At 37.8% G+C, this 18963-nt stretch overlaps 2 protein-coding genes across 8 annotated transcripts in view; one reads left to right on the top strand and one right to left on the bottom strand.

The window, feature by feature from the left end:
* SLC25A12 (solute carrier family 25 member 12) overlaps positions 1-15024 on the top strand; it is a 45266-nt gene extending 30242 nt beyond the window's left edge. For 2 of the 3 annotated variants that reach the window (XM_068195866.1, XM_068195867.1), the window contains 7 exons: positions 1052-1104; positions 1305-1385; positions 9706-9846; positions 11080-11218; positions 13451-13609; positions 13792-13882; positions 14412-15024. In XM_068195866.1, the coding sequence (XP_068051967.1) occupies positions 1052-1104; positions 1305-1385; positions 9706-9846; positions 11080-11218; positions 13451-13609; positions 13792-13882; positions 14412-14601 (854 nt within the window). In that variant the 3' untranslated portion in view covers positions 14602-15024. Of the gene's footprint in view, positions 1-1051; positions 1105-1304; positions 1386-9705; positions 9847-11079; positions 11219-12795; positions 12929-13450; positions 13610-13791; positions 13883-14411 lie in introns of those variants that run through there. The other variant, XR_011000820.1, reaches the window with a different exon arrangement.
* Positions 15025-15230: 206 nt separating this feature from the next.
* Positions 15231-18963, bottom strand: part of DYNC1I2 (dynein cytoplasmic 1 intermediate chain 2) — a 29458-nt gene continuing 25725 nt past the window's right edge. For all 5 annotated transcript variants that reach the window (XM_068195868.1, XM_068195871.1, XM_068195870.1 and 2 more), the window contains one exon: positions 15231-18456. In XM_068195868.1, coding sequence (XP_068051969.1) covers positions 18343-18456 — 114 coding nt within the window. In that variant the 3' untranslated portion in view covers positions 15231-18342. The remainder of the gene's footprint in view (positions 18457-18963) is intronic.

Genomic DNA, 18963 nt, shown 5'->3' with positions numbered 1-18963 from the left:
AGGAAGTAGTAAAAACATTCTGCAGAATGAGTACTTCTGTGAATTTTGAACATGTAACATTTTTAGCTATGATTTCTCTATACTTAACAAATAGTGGAAAGTGGCATTGCTATACTTTTGTTGCTGTGGGTTTTTTTTTTGTTAGTTAACTGGCAAAAACTTTTGACAAAATGGTATTTCATAACCATGGAATAATATTAGGAAGTGGCCATATCCAATACAAACAACTTTCTTTTGAGTTTTATGATCTAAACTTATGCCAAAATTACTGTGGAGAAAATGGGTTTAAAAATAACAGATGCTGTTATAATGTGCTATGTTTGGAAGTTAAGACTGCCATCTACTGATTTTTTTCTTAAACCTATTAGTTCCTAGAAAAGTGCTTGTGCATTTTTCAAATGACAGTTCATTTTCATAGTAGCTATTTTCTAGGAGCAAGGGCCTTGCCAAAATCAGTTTCTGTCCACTAATCCCTTCTCTTAGTAAGATTAAAAAATGCTTAATAGTTATAGGGTTTAAAGAAGTTCATGCTACCATGCTGAACTGAACAAGAGAAAATCCTTCTTACCCTTAGTTGACTCGAGTCTTCAGAAAACTCAGGTTAGTGAGTCAAGTAGAAGTGAGTTGATAATTTATCATAGTCATGTGTCTATCTCACAGTTACTATCCCATTTTAAAAAGTGATTGCAAGCTTTATGGGAAAATGATGCTAAGGGGCTAAAAAAGTCAAACAAACTCTTATGTAGTAGACATATCCAAGGTATATGTTTGGTCCTTAAACTTTTTTCCTTCGGTACAGCAACAGTATCAGGCTTGACTTAGTTGAGGAAGGTAGATCTGGTCACACATTTCATTAAAATTTTCAGCAGAAATTGTAATACAAAATTATACTGGTATGAATATGCAGTACTCTAGCAGCGTCCCATACTTAAATGCCATCCACCTCAAAGGATATTCCCTGTGCAGAAAGGCATTTCTGTACAGCACTGATAAAATACTATTTTCTCTATTAGGAAGATAATGTTGCCTTATGATGTCTTTGTTTCTATAGGCTTGTTACCACAGCTGATAGGTGTTGCACCAGAAAAGGCTATTAAGCTAACTGTACGTATCTTTTTTTTTTTTTTCCTTTCCTCCCTGGCATCCTTTTGTTTGTTAACATGCACAGGATTTATTTCCTAATATGTGTGAGAGATGACCACTTGCAAGCATTCTAACATATATGGCTACAGATTTACTTGATATATATTAATAAGGAAGAAAATTAATTTGAAATAGTCTGTAATATATTGTATCTTTATTAGGTTAATGACTTTGTCAGAGACAAATTTACCAAGAAAGATGGTTCCATTCCATTCCCTGCAGAGGTCCTTGCTGGAGGCTGTGTAAGTATCTGTCCTGTATTCCTAGGAAAAATTAATTCTCACTCATTACCAGAATAGTTGGAATTATAGTTAATGGGTGTGCTTTGTCAATTTGAACAGAAGTGCTCTTTTTTCTCCCAGTCACAAGAACTAAAAAAAGTACTTTTTCTGTTTGGAAAGCTTGGCATACTTCTGAATTAAGTTCTCTTGGAAGGATGTGCTTAAGCAACTTGTTTTGGCCCAGTTTATAACTTTCAGTTTCAGCAGTGGTTTCATACACAAAAACTGAAGAGGAGGGTGCCCTGTTCTCCCTTTCCATATGTTCTACTGGGTTGCTATTCCTGATTAGTTTGGGAAGATATAGGTACTCCTTGAGAATGGATTATAGGCATGATTAAGTTTCCTTCAGGGGAGGGATGGAGATGTCTAGAATGTTTTAAGGAAATCTAATTCTTGCTGAAGATTTTAAGAAGAAAAAGAAATACATTCTTCAACTTGCTGTATGTGAAATTTTTACTGTTGTGAAAAGATGGAAAAAATGAACAATATAGCCTTACCTTTCATGTAACATGTATAAGTGAATTATCTGTTTAAATGTCTTTGTATAAAATGCAGCTATGTTACTCCAGATGCTAATTACATCCCTCATCCAAATACAGTTAAAAAACAAACCATGTTTTTGTTGAAATTGAGGGCTGTAATTCAGTGGATGTTTTAGCAATCTGTAAGTGGTTTGAATTGATGCTGGATTTCTTTTGGTTTTGCACATTGGCTAATTTCATTTGTGGGATTCCCCGACAGTTGTTAACCCTATAATATGTTTAAGGCTTGAGTTGAGTTTCTTTTGTAGCAGAGAATACTAATGACTTCCAGTTGAGTAGGCTGACAGGCTGGTATAAAACCTCCTTGGCTCACAACAAAACCTGGGGCAGAAAGGTTGTTGACCTCTGCAAACTTTTAATTCAAAGAAACAGCCCTGAAGGGAGACTGCTTATAGTTCTGCCTGATTGAATTTGGCAGCCTGGTACATACTTGAGTCTTCACCTGTCAGTGTACAAAGTTTATTTTCTGAGAAATGTGAGAAAGCAGCTCTAATGCATAGCTAGCAGAAGACTAACCTTGTTCTGGAAAGCTCAGTAACGCAGAAAGCAAATACAGGTCATCTGTAATGGCAGAAAATATAATTCATTTGTGTTTGTGTTGTGCTTAAATTCATAATTAAAGTCAAACATCTGATAATGAATTTTATTATTTGACATTATTTTGTACTTAAATATCTAGTACTAAATTCAGTCTAAATTAGAGCCTTTTTCACTTGCTAGGTACTCCTTTTTCAAAATAACTTCATTGGCTTACTGTAGTGAACATGCAAAAATTGGGGAGAAATTGAGATTCAGATAAGCTTTCTGAGATTTGGGTGTTTTTTCGAAGATGAGCAGATTTGTAGTCTGTCCAAACAGAACACCTTCTACCTGACTGTCTGAACTGATATTTTCATCTCCTTTTTCAAGATAACATTAATCTCACTCGATCTGGGAGAATTTTACAAAATTACGGAAGCGTTGGTCAAAGATTAGCAACCTGAGGGATGTTTCTTTGTGGCTTCCTCTGGATCATCTGATATCTTACCAGCTGAAGATTTTTTTGTCTCTGCTGCTGCTTAGTTCAGTTTTAGCAATTTCACTTCTTCCTAAATAGCAGAATCTTTGTTGGCAAGCTTATAAGGTTAAGAGTCTGAAAGTATCAGTTGGCTAAAGCAGGGGCAATTCGATATTAGTCTTTCTTTTTTTCATCTCAGACCTTTTTGTTCTCATTTTGACAGCTCTTTTCTGTGTTGACTTGCTTGGAAATAATATTGGTCGTCACACTTCTGTTGTTATTGTGTTCTGTTTTTCTACAAAATATTATGGGGTGCAACCAATTCCATCCAAGGAAGGGCCACAAGTAAGCTTAGTCCACTTCCTTGTAGGGGCACAAAAGGCTTTGTGTTTGGGTGATGCTACCTTTAATTTTTTCTTTATTCTCTTCCCTCTCTCTCTGTTAGTACAAAATGATGGATTAATGTGGGAATGTTTGGATTTTATATACACCAAAATCACTTTCAGCATTTAGATTTGGATAACTCAGGTTTTTGTGGCTTTTTGTTACTGTGTGTTACTTAAAACACTTAAGTATTTTGCTAATAGTATACTATAAATATAGACTAAAATAAACCCATACGTTTTTACCTTGTCATAATATCAGAAGGAATAGCATTATGCCCACATGTTGCTCTCAGAGATGGACTTAGTACTGTCTCTGACCCTCACGTACCCGTGTTCAGTGTTGAACTATCTCCTCATTAACAGGAATAATGCAGTTTTGGATCGTGTCTGGTAGGGAACTGCTGGTGGATGAGCAAGGCATATTTTCAGCCATTTTACAGAGCTTACAGCAGAGATCTTTCATACTTTTAAAAGCCTTTCCCCTTGCAAGATATACAAAAGCACATTGGGTATGCCACAGTTCTCAAACAGCAATCAAAAGAATTCTTGTGAGGAAGTGGAGGCAGCTTGGGAAAGGTTCCAGCAGACATGGCAAATTCTCCTCTCTGGATGGCAGTGCTGTATCAAAGCTTATGTATGGTGTTATATCTTCTAAGACCCACACACAAGGACAGGTGAAACCTTTGACATTAAGACAGTGGCGGTTCAGGAGACCCTGTGTAGGCTGGTCAGTATCCTCAGCTCCGGAGTATCTGGAAGCAGTCCTGTACTGTCCAGCAAAGGGGCCACTCACAGGCATGTCCTTCCTCCAGAAATGCTGATACTGAGAGACTGAATCACTTTGGCCAAAATCTTGCTTCTCAGGCTGCAATCATTCTCAGCTTCTGTCCGCTTATGGAGTAAAGTCGCGTTTGCAGTAAGGAGAAACTCGGTCATTCTCCCAGCAGTTACCAAAGACTTCCGCCCAGGCAGTGCCTGTTCGTGGGGTCAGCTGCCTGTCTGTTGTCTTTCCTTCCTTACTGCAGGGCAGGGACCTCCCGCAGGCAGCCCGTGCCCTATGCGCCTTTAAACCTTCCTGCTGGCTGCTGGGCAATGTAAATGTCACTGGGAAGTGCAGGGTCTGCTCTGTCAGAGCCCAGATATTCCCAGCTGCTCTCAAGCTGTAGCTGTATTTGAAAACTGCAGAGCAGCTACATTGGGCAGCTCAGTTACAGCAGTCAGGTCACACCTGTCAGTGAAAGGGCTCTTGTCCCTGATGGATGAAACTGATATCCCATCTTCCTACCTGCCTGAAGTATGCTGGTTTGTTAATCATTAACAGCACTATCCATATTTACACATGTTCAGAGCAAACAATTTCTTTCCCTACTGTTACTGTAATTAATGGAATTACATTCCGTTGTAATTCAGTGATTAACCTGCATTCCTGAAGTTTTCAGCTACCATTAGCTTTGAGTTGCAGGGAGACTGAGTGAGGCTTTGGCAATGCTTTCCTCTATCCCAAGAGAGGCCTGGGAAGCAGAGAGCGCATGCCTGATATGGACAGTGCTTCCCAGAGGAGCTTACATGCATGGCACATGTGAGTACATGGTGAAGGGCAAGGTGCTCTAGGGAGCTGCTCATCCTCACTTGGGAAACAGTGTTGAAGAAACATCTAAGGAGACAAAGATACTCTGATTTTAGGCTGTAATTCCTATGAGTTACAGGGGAATTAATAGATTCTTCCCATCCTGTGCGTGGTGCTTAACATTTTGAACGGATAAATTGTGTTTCGTCAGAAAGATGCTTTTGCTTTATGCTGTGAGAAGAAAGATGATGTGGGGTGCCAGGCAGAAAGGGTCTTGAGAACCTTTGGAGATGTAGGCAATGCGTCTGATGATAATTAGAGGTTGGGATGTGTGTATGTGTTTGCACATACATACACAGAGAAATTCAAATTTACCACTGATTTTGAAATTTTGATAAACATTAAATCTAAGATTCAGTCTAAATATTTTTAGTATACTTGTAAGAAATAATTTTCATACATATTTATGCATATATATATATATATACATACACACAAAAATGCATATAGGTGTGTCAGGCAAATAGGAATGTGTCATATATTTACTTTGGAAAAAATAATGTAAAATGTTAATGGTTTTGTTTAACTAGAGCAAAAATACAGAATTATAGCTATCAGACTGCTTTCCTTCAAAACCCTGAAGATACGTTACTTCTTTTATTATACTTCAAAAAATAAAGTTAGAAACAGAATTAAACTTTCGTACTTTATCTTGATTTCTGTTGTGGACATTTAAAATCGGGGAGAAAATGATTGTTTAACAAAAGGGAGAGTAAGCTCACTCTGGGTTCACGAACCATGTCAGCTTTGCCTAGAGAAAGAAATGCAAGTTCTTTTGATGTTTTTAAACAAGAATGTTTTAAGTAACATCTTATTTTAGCTGCTTCTGTGGGACCTAGTTGTGGTCCAGGATGTGGTGGTTTCTAAAAGGAAGGAAGGAAGGGCTTGAAGTAGGCCTCTCCCCTTTGGAGCATATGCCTCTCGGGTGGAATTGGAAAGGGCAAGAGGTCTCATGTTGCAGGGTCATTTGTGTATTTCCTTCAGCCTTTGGCATGTCATGGAGCGTTTGCTGTGGGATCTCAAACTACATCTTTTCTCTCATAACCTTTGCTGTCAGATTTAGTTCCTTTATTTGCTCCTTGTAGAGTTATTTTACATGACATTAAGGTTAAGTAGAAGCTTTTATTACTGGTATTTTTGATGTGTATGAATAACCTCCATTCAGAAACAAATTTGTCAACCTTTTTTAAAGTGTCTGTTGCAATTTATGTGTGAAGCGAGGATTTATGAGAGAGCAATCTAGATTTACTGCACCATCTCCAAAAGCAATTCAGGGAGTGCAATGTATACCTCTGTGTGCATCTACGCGTGCACGTGTATTTAACGTACAGAGCTGACAGCTGAAGTAAGAGACTTTGAAAAAGAATGATGCTGATTGCTAATGATTTGCACAGGAGCGTGGAGATTTGTACTGCAAACCTACATGCTTCCAGTTCATTTTTATCTGGAGATCCTTTGTGTCATTCTCCTCTACATCCTTTTCTGCAGAGTGCTCTTCTCCCCAAGGCAGCACTCTCCTCTGCCTCACACGTTCTTTGTCACATAGATAGCCACCTTTTACTTAAATAGAAAACCCAGGCAAAAACCCCCCTTGCGTTCATTCTTTAAAAAATACACAGTGAAAATGGGAGTTTTCTTGTGTTACATATTCTGTATTAAAGTCAAAGCTTGTCCTGTCTGTGCTTGTGATCCACTGAGGGACCTAACTCATATGTGCCGCTCCACTGAATGCAGTGCTCCGCTTCGTGTGAATCAAATCACTGCTGGGCAGAAAAGTTTGCCAAGCTCCAAGTAAAACAGCCTAAGTCAAGACGTGGCTAGAAGGACATACTGCTAATAGGGACTATTTAACTGGGTATCTAGGTGGTTACAACTCTTTTTGAGGAAGCTGCCTGTTGAGAAGTCTGTCATCACTGTAAATACTCAAATGTTCAAAGTGTTGATGTAATTAAAGAGCTTTTCAATGGGTTTTCTACTGATAATATAAGTGTAGGGTTTTCCTTGTATTTTATTTTGCTTAATAACCTGACCACCAAATCATCTTCTAATACTGATGGAGTACATAATTCCATATTAACTGTATAGAATTTGTAACGTAATACTTCTAATTAGTGTTGCTACTAAATTATTAAAATGTATTCAGTGTCTTTTGCTTTCTGTATCAGAAGAGGGCTATGGCTGATTTTGACAGAAAGGTAGGCAGCTGTGTACCTAGGAGAGGAAAATGTTAATTGCAGGAAGATTGAATTCAGGTTAGAAAATAGAAATGCTTACAAATTGGCCTGTTTGTGTTTTCTGTGGTGGGTGTTAGGCAAATAGGAAGAGTTATTTTGGCTGCTCTGCAGGGTGTGCTAGTTTTTAACATTAAAAATAAAAAATGGAATTTCACATATACATGTAAACAAATAATACGTATTTAATAGGCAGGTAGCTGGTATTTGTCTAGAAGGAGTGAATTTCTAGCTTAGTGTTGCAGTCTAAAGTTACTTGAATTTTTTTGTGTGGTCCATTGTATTATGTAGCCAGAACACACTGCTTAACATTTTGTCTACAAAAAATATTTTTTAAAGATACAGGGAAATGGTAAACATTTGAAATTGGCTTTATGCTTAATGCAATACAAACAAAAAAAAAAAGGCTAACAGAATTTGCCAGGTGCAAATTTTATAAATTTTATTTAGGTTGGAACTTTGCTTAGCAAGACAGCCATTTCATCTTGCATGCATATGTTTGTATGAACTGGAAAAGGTGAGATGAAAAGTAAAGAGAGTCTAAAGAATGCCTTTGGACATATGAATGGTATCAGATAACTGAGTAAACACAATGCAGTAAGTCCAAGGAAAATAGAAGATGGGAATCACTTTGGCTTGTCTGGGAGTTGTGATCTTCCTGATGATTGCAACAAATGTCCACAAAAACATAGTCTTTGATTTGCTTTCAGAGAGGTGAAGAAGTGTGGGAATAAAATTAAGATTAACTGTATAGACTGATTGAGTGGGAAGTGCTAAAGACAATAATTACTACAATGGTAATAATTAATCAAAAGCAGCGGTTGATCTCCCACTGTTTGGATCAAGGTGCTTCGGTAAAGCTGTTGCAGTGGTGATTTTCAATGTCAGTACTGAGTGAAGTAATAAACAGGGCTCGCAGTAAAAGGCTGTCAGCTCTCAGTAAAGGCTCAGTGAAGTATGGGATGCTTGGTCAGTGAAGCTTGGTCAGTGTTGATGCTTCTTGCCCCCAGCGCATAGATACTGCTGAAGGGCTGGGTCATTCTCAGTAAGAGCTGATGGAGGGCTGCAATGCTCTTTTGTCTCCAGGCTAGAATAATTCAGATTACCAGCTTCTAAACTGTGCATCAGGGCTAATTTCAAATTTATTCTGCCTGCTGCTGGAGAGAGCAAGATTGTGCTATGTGTAGAAAGGATTAGTGTTCATCAGTTGTCAGTCAATTAGCAGAGAACACCATGCAGGCTCTTCGGGAGATGCTGTAGCAGATTATTGACTTTACTTCACCACACCCCTGTATGCACAGCCCCTTCCCAACCCCCCAACATACAAGAAGAGTTTATTGCTTGGGCAGTTTAGAAGTGGTAAAAAGTTTTAACTGCAGATGTTCTGCATCTGTTTACTTCACTAAAATTTGGTGGGTTGGAGGAGTCAATCAGAATTAAGAGGAGTTTTTATATTGTGCAAGAAATGCTCTTTAGAGTTGTCTGTATTCAAGTGGTTATATGCCACAATTTTTAAGGAACTGGGTTTAATTTTTAAATGAAAAAAGGTGGCTTAGGAAGAGGGGAGCATAACAAGCTTAGTAAAATACAGCTGGATTGTGATGAACCACGAACTTCTTCAGAAGTGAATGGTAGTACCTACAGCAAACCAGGGAGAAATCTAAACATGTCATTCTAAACAGGTTTAAAAACTCTGAAACCTGACTGTCAGATTGAATCTCTCTCAAACCTGGGACACAGTTCTTTGAAAGTCTTTGGCTGAAGTGCAGTCAGAAGCAGCTTTACAACAGTACTGCTAGGAAGTTTGCAAGACAGTCCTTCAACACTGCCGACAGAGTATTTCCTGCAAGTCAAATCTGTCATGCTCAGCTCACAGATATGAGTCCTGTTTCTATCTAGTATAGTATTTTGAAATGTTAGTCTTCCTATTTAAATTTTATATTGTGTTTCCACTTAGGACTATTACAGGCTGCTAAACAAAACTCCAAACACCGTTTCTAATAATTTAAAATTACACTGTTAAATGCAAATTTACCTTTTAAACAGCATCACTTCTAAATGCAAATAGCATGTCTACACATTGGTGATGGATTATTATTGAACAAACATAAGGTCTTCTTTAAGTGTATTTGATGCTGTAGTAGCACAAGTGTAATGATTATTTTAGTTTAGTATTTCCTGTAATATCTGATAGACTTTTAAACACAGCCAAGACTTCTAGAAAGTGGTGTCGAGGAGAAAAGCAGACAAACTGAATTAATTCACCTCAGGGGGCTATAAAAACATATATGTAAAAATCTATTTTTACAAACCCATGATTTCTGATCCAGGTCTTTTGACTTCCAGACAGGTGCTTTATTAAATCTCTCTCATATATTTTTACATGAGTATATCAGCCAATGCAGTGAGAAGTGAAGGCACTCATCACCTTGCAAAAGTCAGTATGTCACCACATGCTCTAGTAACATAATTTACTTTCTTTTTCCTTGGGTTTGCAGGCAGGAGGTTCCCAGGTCATCTTCACTAATCCTCTGGAGATTGTAAAGATTCGGTTGCAGGTAGCAGGAGAAATTACTACAGGACCCAGAGTCAGTGCCCTCTCGGTTATAAAAGATTTAGGCTTTCTTGGTCTTTATAAGGTATGTACTTCTGCTTTGAGTGCCTTCGTCATTTTATGCTAAACTTCTATACTGTTGGAAAAAAACTGTTAAAAACAAAGACATCTTTTGAATTTAAAACCAATCTCTTCCTGCAGGGCAGCCCCACAGTGGAAAACTGAAGAAAACTCACTTCTATATTAATGGCAGTGGGATACAAAAAAATACTCCCCCATTCTATCCTTTGGGCTTTTATGCCAAGCTACAGGGAGTCCTGTATTGCAGACCTGCTGGCTTCTGGCACTGCTCATTTCATTTGGTGGGGTTTTGTGAAAAGTTTCTTTAGCTTCCCCTGTGCATTTTTCTTATATTTATTTTGAATCTCTGTATCTCTATTGTTATCTTTGCAGCAGGATATTCTCTTTGTCTTAATAATTTGATGGCAGTGAAGCAGTAGTGAAGTTTAGTAGGATTCAGATTTTTAAGAAGTTAAGTGGTAGGATTTGTCAATAAATTCCACTGAAAAAAGCCTGTTCTGTATGGTACTTCAACAAAATGCCAGTCAACAGATTCCTTCCCTGCAGGTATACTTACTGCCATCATTACAGATCAGGTGTAATGGAGCAGAAGCTATTAGTTTCCTTAAACAAGGAAGAGTGTTTCTTCCTGTATCTTCTGCCAGTGCAAGGGGTAATACGTAAATTCAGCAGTTATATTAGCTGTGCACTTACAAAACATTGCTTTATGTGATTTGTCCATAGACCTACAATAATACTATAAAAATGTGCACATTTACTTTTAGAGCTGAAGATTTTCTTTTGAATTTGGTAGATGAGATTCATGACCATTGTGTTTCTTTATTAAACTGGACCCAATTTGCAGTGTTTTTAATCTTTTTGCTAATCTTCCAGTGCAGCTTCTTTGGTCAAACAGATGATGATCAGTGTGAGGTCTTACAGTGCTCACTGGTATTTTAGTAGTGCCTTTGTGTTTAGTGGAATAAAGGCTGCCAGGGACTGGTCTTGGTGCTTCCCTGGTTGTCAGACATAAGGACTGATCTCTGTTACTTACCAAAATTATACATGAACCTTGAATCTTCCTCCTTCCATACACTTTTCCCTGTATCATCTGTTCCCTGAGACATTTTATTTTCTGTTTTGTTTATGTGGTAGAGCAAATGAGTTTGTACTTTCAGGGCTCAGGCTGCTTCCTGGATATCAATTTTAGCCTTATTCACAGAATTTATTTGCATTATGTCTCTTTTCTCTGTGTCAGGGTGCCAAAGCATGTTTCCTCAGAGACATTCCCTTTTCTGCAATCTACTTTCCGGTTTATGCTCATAGTAAACTGATGTTTGCTGATGAAAGCGGACACGTGGGAGGGCTTAATCTCCTTGCAGCTGGAGCCATTGCAGGTAATTTTGTGGAATGTTTCCTAAAAGTAATTTTTTTTTTCTTTTAGTGAGTAATATTTAGTATTCATTCAGTAGCCCCATATAAAGGAAGGGTACTGTACCATTGTATCTGATTTAATCTAAATTTGATCACTGTTATCCTTAGTGGGAGGCGATGTAATTTTGATGAGAGCTAATTACATTTGCATAATGTGGATAAACAGCGTAATGCAGCTCAGCAACTTGTAGTCAAATTTGATCTGTCTGTCTCAATGGGGATTTACTTGTTACTGAGCTCTCAGAGTTGAAGGCTAATTTGAATCTTTGATGAACATAAAATGAGAGATCATGAGAGCTAAGAAGAAAATGACTTACCCAGGTATGGGTTGTGGAATAACTGAAAAGAAACTTTGTTCTAATGTAATTGCTGAAAATAGGGCATTAGTTTGTAAAGAAGCTGAAGTACCATACTCTGCATCTCAAACAAGTTTAGTATAAAGACAATATGCAGCTGTGATAAGAAGTTGTTTCTGCTAAAGGCAAGGTGTATAAAAATAGTAGATGTAGAACTATAGTGGTGGATTTTTAAACATGCAGATAGAGATGGCCAGATTCTGCACTGCCAAGGACGAGCTCAGCAGATGAAAACCGGGTATCTGCACACAGCCTTACAGCTGTGAATGATTCAGTGTCAGAATCTGCAGTTCAGAAACACCACTGGGCTGAGCAAGACCCTTTGCTACTTGTTACAGTTGTAAGGAATCACTATAGGGAGATACACATCAGTTGGGAGTGCCTGTGTGTGAATAGCAGTTTCCCATATCGGACTTGACACATAAGCTCGGCAGCATCTTCTCTGTGCCAGTTGATGTGTTCCTCGTGCCAGAGGGAAGGGAGACCACCTAGAAAACATCTAACAGATTTGTAGCCCTGTTCATTCTTTAGTACTGCAGAGCTGCCAGAAATAGAAAATTATTTTGCTTATTATACACATACAATACTCATATATATTGTTAATTTGTATTTTCTCTAAGACTTTTTCGACTGCAAACTCCACAGTTTCTCTTTCTTTCATTAGTGTTTCTGTGTTGCTCATACTAAGGGATGAACCCTATTAAAAATGTATGTAAATTTCGTAGGCCTAGTTTTATAGCATGTGTAGGAATCTGCCTCTCTGAATTGCAAATTTCACATTCTCAATTGCTCACTCAGTCCCGTTACACGTGCGCAGCAGGCAAGAATACAGTCTGAAGGGATCTGCCTGTCAGGAAAATCTGCATATGATTGCTGAAGCCTGCAGGCTTAACTGCAGTGCTTCTGTTGTCGTTTAAAACCTCCTGGATTGGTCAGTGACACTTCAGAGTTCATCATCACCTATACAATCAGTTACTTGTTAACATTTTTAATTCAGTGTTAAACCAGTTGTTAAAGTTTAACAGAAGTCAAAATTAATTTTATGATTTTAAGTTAGAAGATGGTTCCTCTTTTTAGGGGGATTAAGTTTTTATAGTATTTAGAAGTATTCAGAAATACCTCAGACAACACAGTTACATACTGAGGAGTACATTTCTGAAAACTTTCTCCTTTCCTTTGACTAGAAAGCCGAGAGTGGTGCCTTGGAAGTGGAGATTTGTTCTTCCATCACTGTTGGCTAATATCACGCTGTTGGTACTAAGCAGACTTGTAAAACACCATCATTGTCCTCAGTCTTTTTATGGCTTGCCTACTGAAGTAAGCAGCATCTATTCTCCTACAGAGCAGTCCAAACAGCAGTTTAGACACATTTCTATAGAATAGGGGCTTTAAGCAGTAGTTTTTCTCATCAACACCTTTAACAAACGGAGGCCTAGGATTTCAGTTTCCAAATCAATCATCTACATAATTTGCAAAATACATCACAGAGAATAAAAAAATATAGTAAATTTGCACAACTAATTTTTATATATTACATATGTATAGCCAATCTTATCTTGTTTCAAACTACTGCTACAGCCAGACCACTAGAAGATGCTGAGAATGGGTTTTGATATTTTATTTCCTTTACTACCAGTTTCAGCCTTTAAATTTAGAAGAAAGTCAGATTTATTATCTCAAGCATGACAGTTTATGAGCATCAAGAGTAAGAACCTGCATTTTTTTTTGTAATGTCTAGCCCTTGTAAAAAATATGAAAGTTTGCACTTGTGTTTTTCACTTGTAAGTGTTTTATCTTTAAGATCCTTTGTGCAAATTAAATGTGGTTTTCTTCTAAAAGGTGTGCCTGCTGCTTCTTTGGTAACCCCTGCTGATGTCATCAAGACAAGACTGCAAGTGGCAGCTCGCGCTGGTCAGACAACATACAGTGGAGTTATTGACTGCTTCAGAAAGATTCTAAGGGAAGAAGGCCCTTCAGCTTTGTGGAAGGGAGCTGGAGGTGAGAAAAAAATTATTAAGGCTGACCCCAAATCTGCAGATTAGCACTTGCTTTGTTAAGGAATCAGAGCAGTATTTACAAGGTCTGATTGTGAAAAACATAACACCTTGTTAAAAATGTTTAGCTTCTCTCCTGAGGAATTGTTTTATTTGTTTAACACTGTGATTTGTAATATTTAACAGCTCGTGTGTTCAGATCTTCACCCCAGTTTGGTGTTACTTTGGTCACTTATGAGCTTCTGCAGAGATGGTTGTATGTTGATTTTGGAGGCCTGTAAGTCAAGTATTTATTATTTAGCTTGCACAGAACAACTGCCAGATTTAAAGAAAAAAACATCAAACTTTTTCATGCATAGAGCCCATTAAAACTTATTGACTTTGGGCACCTGTACTTAAAATTGCAGCATGTAAAAAAAATTGCCTCGTCCTTATACAATTGAGGGAAACTTGCATGCTGCTTCTAAACAGATGAGGAGATAAATAGCCATTTCATATTTATTTCAGTACACTAATTTGTATTTCCATTGTAGCAGATTGTTTTGTCCATTTTCCTTGCGTCACTGGAAGCTAAAAGAATTTACAAAAGTATCTGTAAAAATGTAACTTCAGTTTTGGGTTTGATTTAAAGTTAAGTAGTGGTCTGACCCCATTCACTTCACCATAGGAGTCAATTAATCAAGGTCTTTAACAGTCTTTCATATTCAGACAAAAGTCTTAAGTATTTAAGCTTGAATAAGTCTATTTAAAGTCCTTTCTTATGAAATCTAGACTAACAAAATGGCCTTTTTTCTTTGTTCAAACAGCAAACCCGCTGGATCAGAAGCTACCCCAAAAACACGAATTTCGGATCTTCCTCCTGTTAACCCTGCACATATAGGAGGATACAGACTTGCTACAGCTACGTTTGCTGGTATAGAAAATAAATTTGGTTTATATCTTCCAAAGTTTCGAGCTCCTGCCACCACCTCAGCTCAAGCACACAGTAGCAGCTGAGTCCTGAAAAGATGTTTCAAATGAACAAAGCGATGCAGTGGAAAGAGTTCACAGTTCACAAGAGTACTGCTGTATTTTTTTCAGTCAGCTGCATGTGTTCTAGCTGAACTGAGCTTGCAAATCTAATTTCTCCTTTCAAATACTCATACATACCTGCATTTATTTATTTACACACAAGGAACTGATTGAAGCTGTGGTTCTCTGCCTTGTTTTAACCAGTGGCATGAAGCTGTAGCCTAGACTTTGCCTTGCACAGCTTGCATTTAATGTTACTGTACATATTGTACATCTTTGTACAGACACATCAGGGCATCTATACACGTACATTTATATAATGGGTATTGCAGTTCAAAACAGTTTGAAATGTACAGATGTTTTGGAGGTGTTTTGTTAACAATCGTGACAATAAAATGTTTAAAAACACTTGCATCAGTTCGCTTCTTTGAATTTATAGGAAGTTGTCTGGTATGATTGTTTCTCCCTCCACAGAAGAAATGTGACGATCACAGGCATCCGTTTAATGAATGGACAGGACAGGACAGAGCGCTGCAGGAATGCTCTTCACTGCTAGTTACAGCAAGGAATTGAAATGCAATGTGCTGGCTTGTAAGTGTTAGAGAACACAGTAATTAGATGAGCACATGCAATATTTTATTTTGCAGCACTACGTTGTGACAAGGAATTCTCTCAAAATACATGGCAATACTAAATGTGTAATAGCTATTACTTCTATGGTAGCATATTCAAAACACAATGAGAGATTTGCCAGTTACTAGCACTCTCCAGAATTTTTACAGGGTTTATTACTCAGAGTACCTTCTTTCCTGAATAGAAAACTTGTTAAAAAAATTGAAAGCATTCTCTTGATATCGAGATTGTTTTACCATGAGATTAGGTTATTCTGTAGCAGGGAGAAAACCTACTTTTTATTATTTTTATATGCAAAACTAATTTTTTATATTTACAGGTAAGTGGAATTAAGAGAAGAGAAAGTGAAAGGTTGAACTATCTCTGGCTTAGTATCTGCCAGAAGTTTCCCTGGTATAATACTTAAATGCAAAAGTGTCAGAGGAAATAGGGGAGTTGATATTTCTGCTATCGTGGAGGAAAATTAGTCACACCGTCCTTGTGGCCAGAGATGGGATGGGTGGTCTCCAGCCTTGCTTACCAAAATTTTACATGTTTCTTAGGGTTAAACATCCTGAAATAGAGCTTATCCAAAGGGTATAAACTGATTTCAGGTTCTGTTTTCTTACTTAGGTGACAGCAGGCCCATCAGGGATTAAGTCAGTTTATGAAGAAATGGCTTCTTAAGAACTGAACACTACACAGAGCAGCCTTTCTCCAGCTCTAGCCTCTAAAGAAGATAAAAATTATTTTGGTGCTGAATAATATTTACTGAGCCAGAGGATACAATACACTGACCTTAGAAATTTGTTCACTATTCTGCAATACAAATATAGATAATCCCATTAGAAGGCTTCCTTCTTTATTTGTTGTATTGTGTTTAAAGAATTTCTTGTTCTGTACTTCTGTACAGAGACAGGCTTCTGGGAACTCTCTCCTGTATCTATGAATTTTATCTTATGCTTTTCTAAATAGAGACAAAAGTGGTGAGGACCCACTGCATTTAATCTTAGTCACAGCTTGTTGACTGCCTTGATCAAGGCCTTAGGAGACCTGTCAATGCACAACAGCATTTGTATTTCTTGCAGCTCCAAAACTCGACAGTTTGACTCGCAGAATCCTCATTTACAGCATCGAGCATCACTTTTGGTCTTAATGTTGCAGATACGGCTTTTGCATTTTTAATCTGTACTCAGCTCTTCTGTGAGGGAGGACCACAAGCAGGAATAAAGATAGAGTAGTGTTAAATTTAACAATTGAGAATTATTAGAAGGTTGAAACTACACAAAACTGTAGTGTGATGATCTGTGTGTATGCGAAAGAAAGCATTACCTACTGCACTTTTGAAAATAAAAGAGTGAGGGAAATGTATTATTCAAGAAAAGTTGTTTCGAAAAACCCCACAAGAGCAACCAACCAAAAACCCAAGCACCCCCTCCCTTCAAAACCATCAAACCAAGAGAACTGCTTGTTAAGAATTCTTCTGCCCAAAGGTACAAACCATCTCATGATGTGCCTGTTCTTACACAGTTCACATACCTCTCAGCTGAACAGAGCTGCTGTTGTAGGGCTGAGGAGAACACACAGGATAAATGCAACCTGAGCAGCATGGCTGTGCTGAAAAGGGAGGGGCACACACTCTTGAAATGGTAATGCCAATGGAAGCCTACACCCATTTCATTTCCAAAAGAGTACCAAAAAAGTTCAGTACCAAAAAAGAAAACTTTCTGAAGACAGAATTGCTGTTACTGCTGTGTCTCCAGAAGCTACTCATAATAACTGAACTAAGACAAGGAGAAAGAGAAAAAAAACCCAGAACTAAAGAGAAAAGTTAAACAATGAAGAAACAATGACAATACTCCTGGACATGAAACTGATTGAGGAATATAAACCTATTTCCTATTTTTAAGCATATAAAACCAGCTCTTCTGGCAAAACAATAGGCTTGTAACAGATTAAGAACTAATGTAGAGTCCTACGGTAAAGGCTATGAAACCGATTTAGTGCCCAATTAGTAAAACTCATGGTATTTATTAAAAAAACACAACAAACCCAAAAGAAACAGCCCCTCTGCAACCCATCCTGATAGAAAACTTCATGATGTGCTAAGAAAGAAAAGTCACCTTTAACACAAATTACAACCATCCCGTTTCAAGCCATTAAGGAATCTTGTTTCAATAAAAATGTTAAAAATCAGTAATAAAAATCTTGAACTTAGTACAGAAAATTAGTAGCAAGTCTGTAGTTAACAGAATGAAGACCATCATGCTATAGAAATTAAATTAAAGTCTAGTTCCTTATCCTTTGGAAAAGAAAATTTTGATAATAGGACCCTTTTTGCTACTGGCCAATTGCCATTGCAGTAAGGGTGGTTGAGGGTAGAAAACAAGCCTGTGATGTGTGTAGTAAAACAAAAGGATCAGCTCCCAGAAACTTTAAACTACTGCAGGGACACAGATTAGAGGTCAGGACAGCTGACAAGTGCTCGTATAGTATTTATTTATGAATCAGTCTCACCTTTTAATGCACCAATTCAAACAAAAGGAAATTAGTATTAAATATGTATTTCATTAATTCAGGTCTGATTATCATGTAAGTTTATAACTACAGACAATTTTTTATTCACATATATTACCCACTACCACAGTCTGAGGCTTGTCTATATATAAACAATGAAACATGGAACATATGCATGCATATCATGGGTAATCTGAAGAGCTCAAAGTAAAGAATGCTTCAGAGATTTACTACCTAATGAAGGTTAGTCTGTAATACAGAAAATTTTAGGAGTAGAACTTTTACTTTTCAGAAAGATACTGCTTCAGATTGGACTTTACAGAAGCCAAGTAGCAAATTTATACCAGGTTAGTGTTTCAGCAAAAGAAGATCCCTGCAAAGTCAAAGTTAACCATATTAAAAGTTACACAAATCCAAGAATGTGCTTGTAATTTATATATAAAACAAAACAATGCAAGATCTGATTTTCAGTGATCCTAATACATTTCAAAGTCCATTGCTGAATCCATATGTTCCTCCCCTACACTGTGATTAGAACTGACACTCCAGGATTTGCATCCAGTCCCCGCAGTGAGGCCTGCAGGCTGTCTGGAGGCTCTACGCTGGGATGCGGGTCGCAGCCTCCTCCTCTGCGTCAGCTCTGTTGGCGTTGATCTCTGCCAGCGTCCGGCCAAAGCGAGTCCACTCGTCCCCGCGAGGCACGGCGATTTGCTGGGACACAGAGAGCGTTACTGAAACCTCCTGATAAATAAAGCTGAGCTCGTTCTGAATGGCAGAGTGCTTAAATAATGTTCAGAAGAGGTTCCTGTTCCAGATAACCTTACCTTTATTTTAGTGTAAGCATCAAAAGCTCTAACTAATAAAGAAGCAGAATTTGAGACTCCTGCACTAAAGTATAAAATGATATTATTATAAGCTTGTGCTGTGTATCTACACCTGAGAAACTGCCTTCAAAGGGAGTACCAATGCTATATCCTCATCCCATCAATTAGTCATGTACTACTGCAGTACACCTACTTGCAAGAGCAACTGCTTTCCCTGTAAGAACAAAATCAAGGCTGCTCCGTGGCAAATTTTTGGTTTGGTACTTCTCAAGCTAGGATCAGAATTCACATATGCCACAGTTACATAGAAGATAACATTTCTATTAAAAAAACATTGATTCTTATTTCACCAGCCTTACAGTAAAGCTTTTTGACTGGATGACAGCATGCTAAA

Source organism: Anomalospiza imberbis, chromosome 7 (assembly GCF_031753505.1).
Source record: "Anomalospiza imberbis isolate Cuckoo-Finch-1a 21T00152 chromosome 7, ASM3175350v1, whole genome shotgun sequence".
In the NCBI taxonomy this organism is placed as follows: domain Eukaryota; kingdom Metazoa; phylum Chordata; class Aves; order Passeriformes; family Viduidae; genus Anomalospiza; species Anomalospiza imberbis.
The sequence above is the reverse complement of the archived record's forward strand: the minus strand, read 5'-3'. Positions and strand labels throughout refer to the sequence as shown.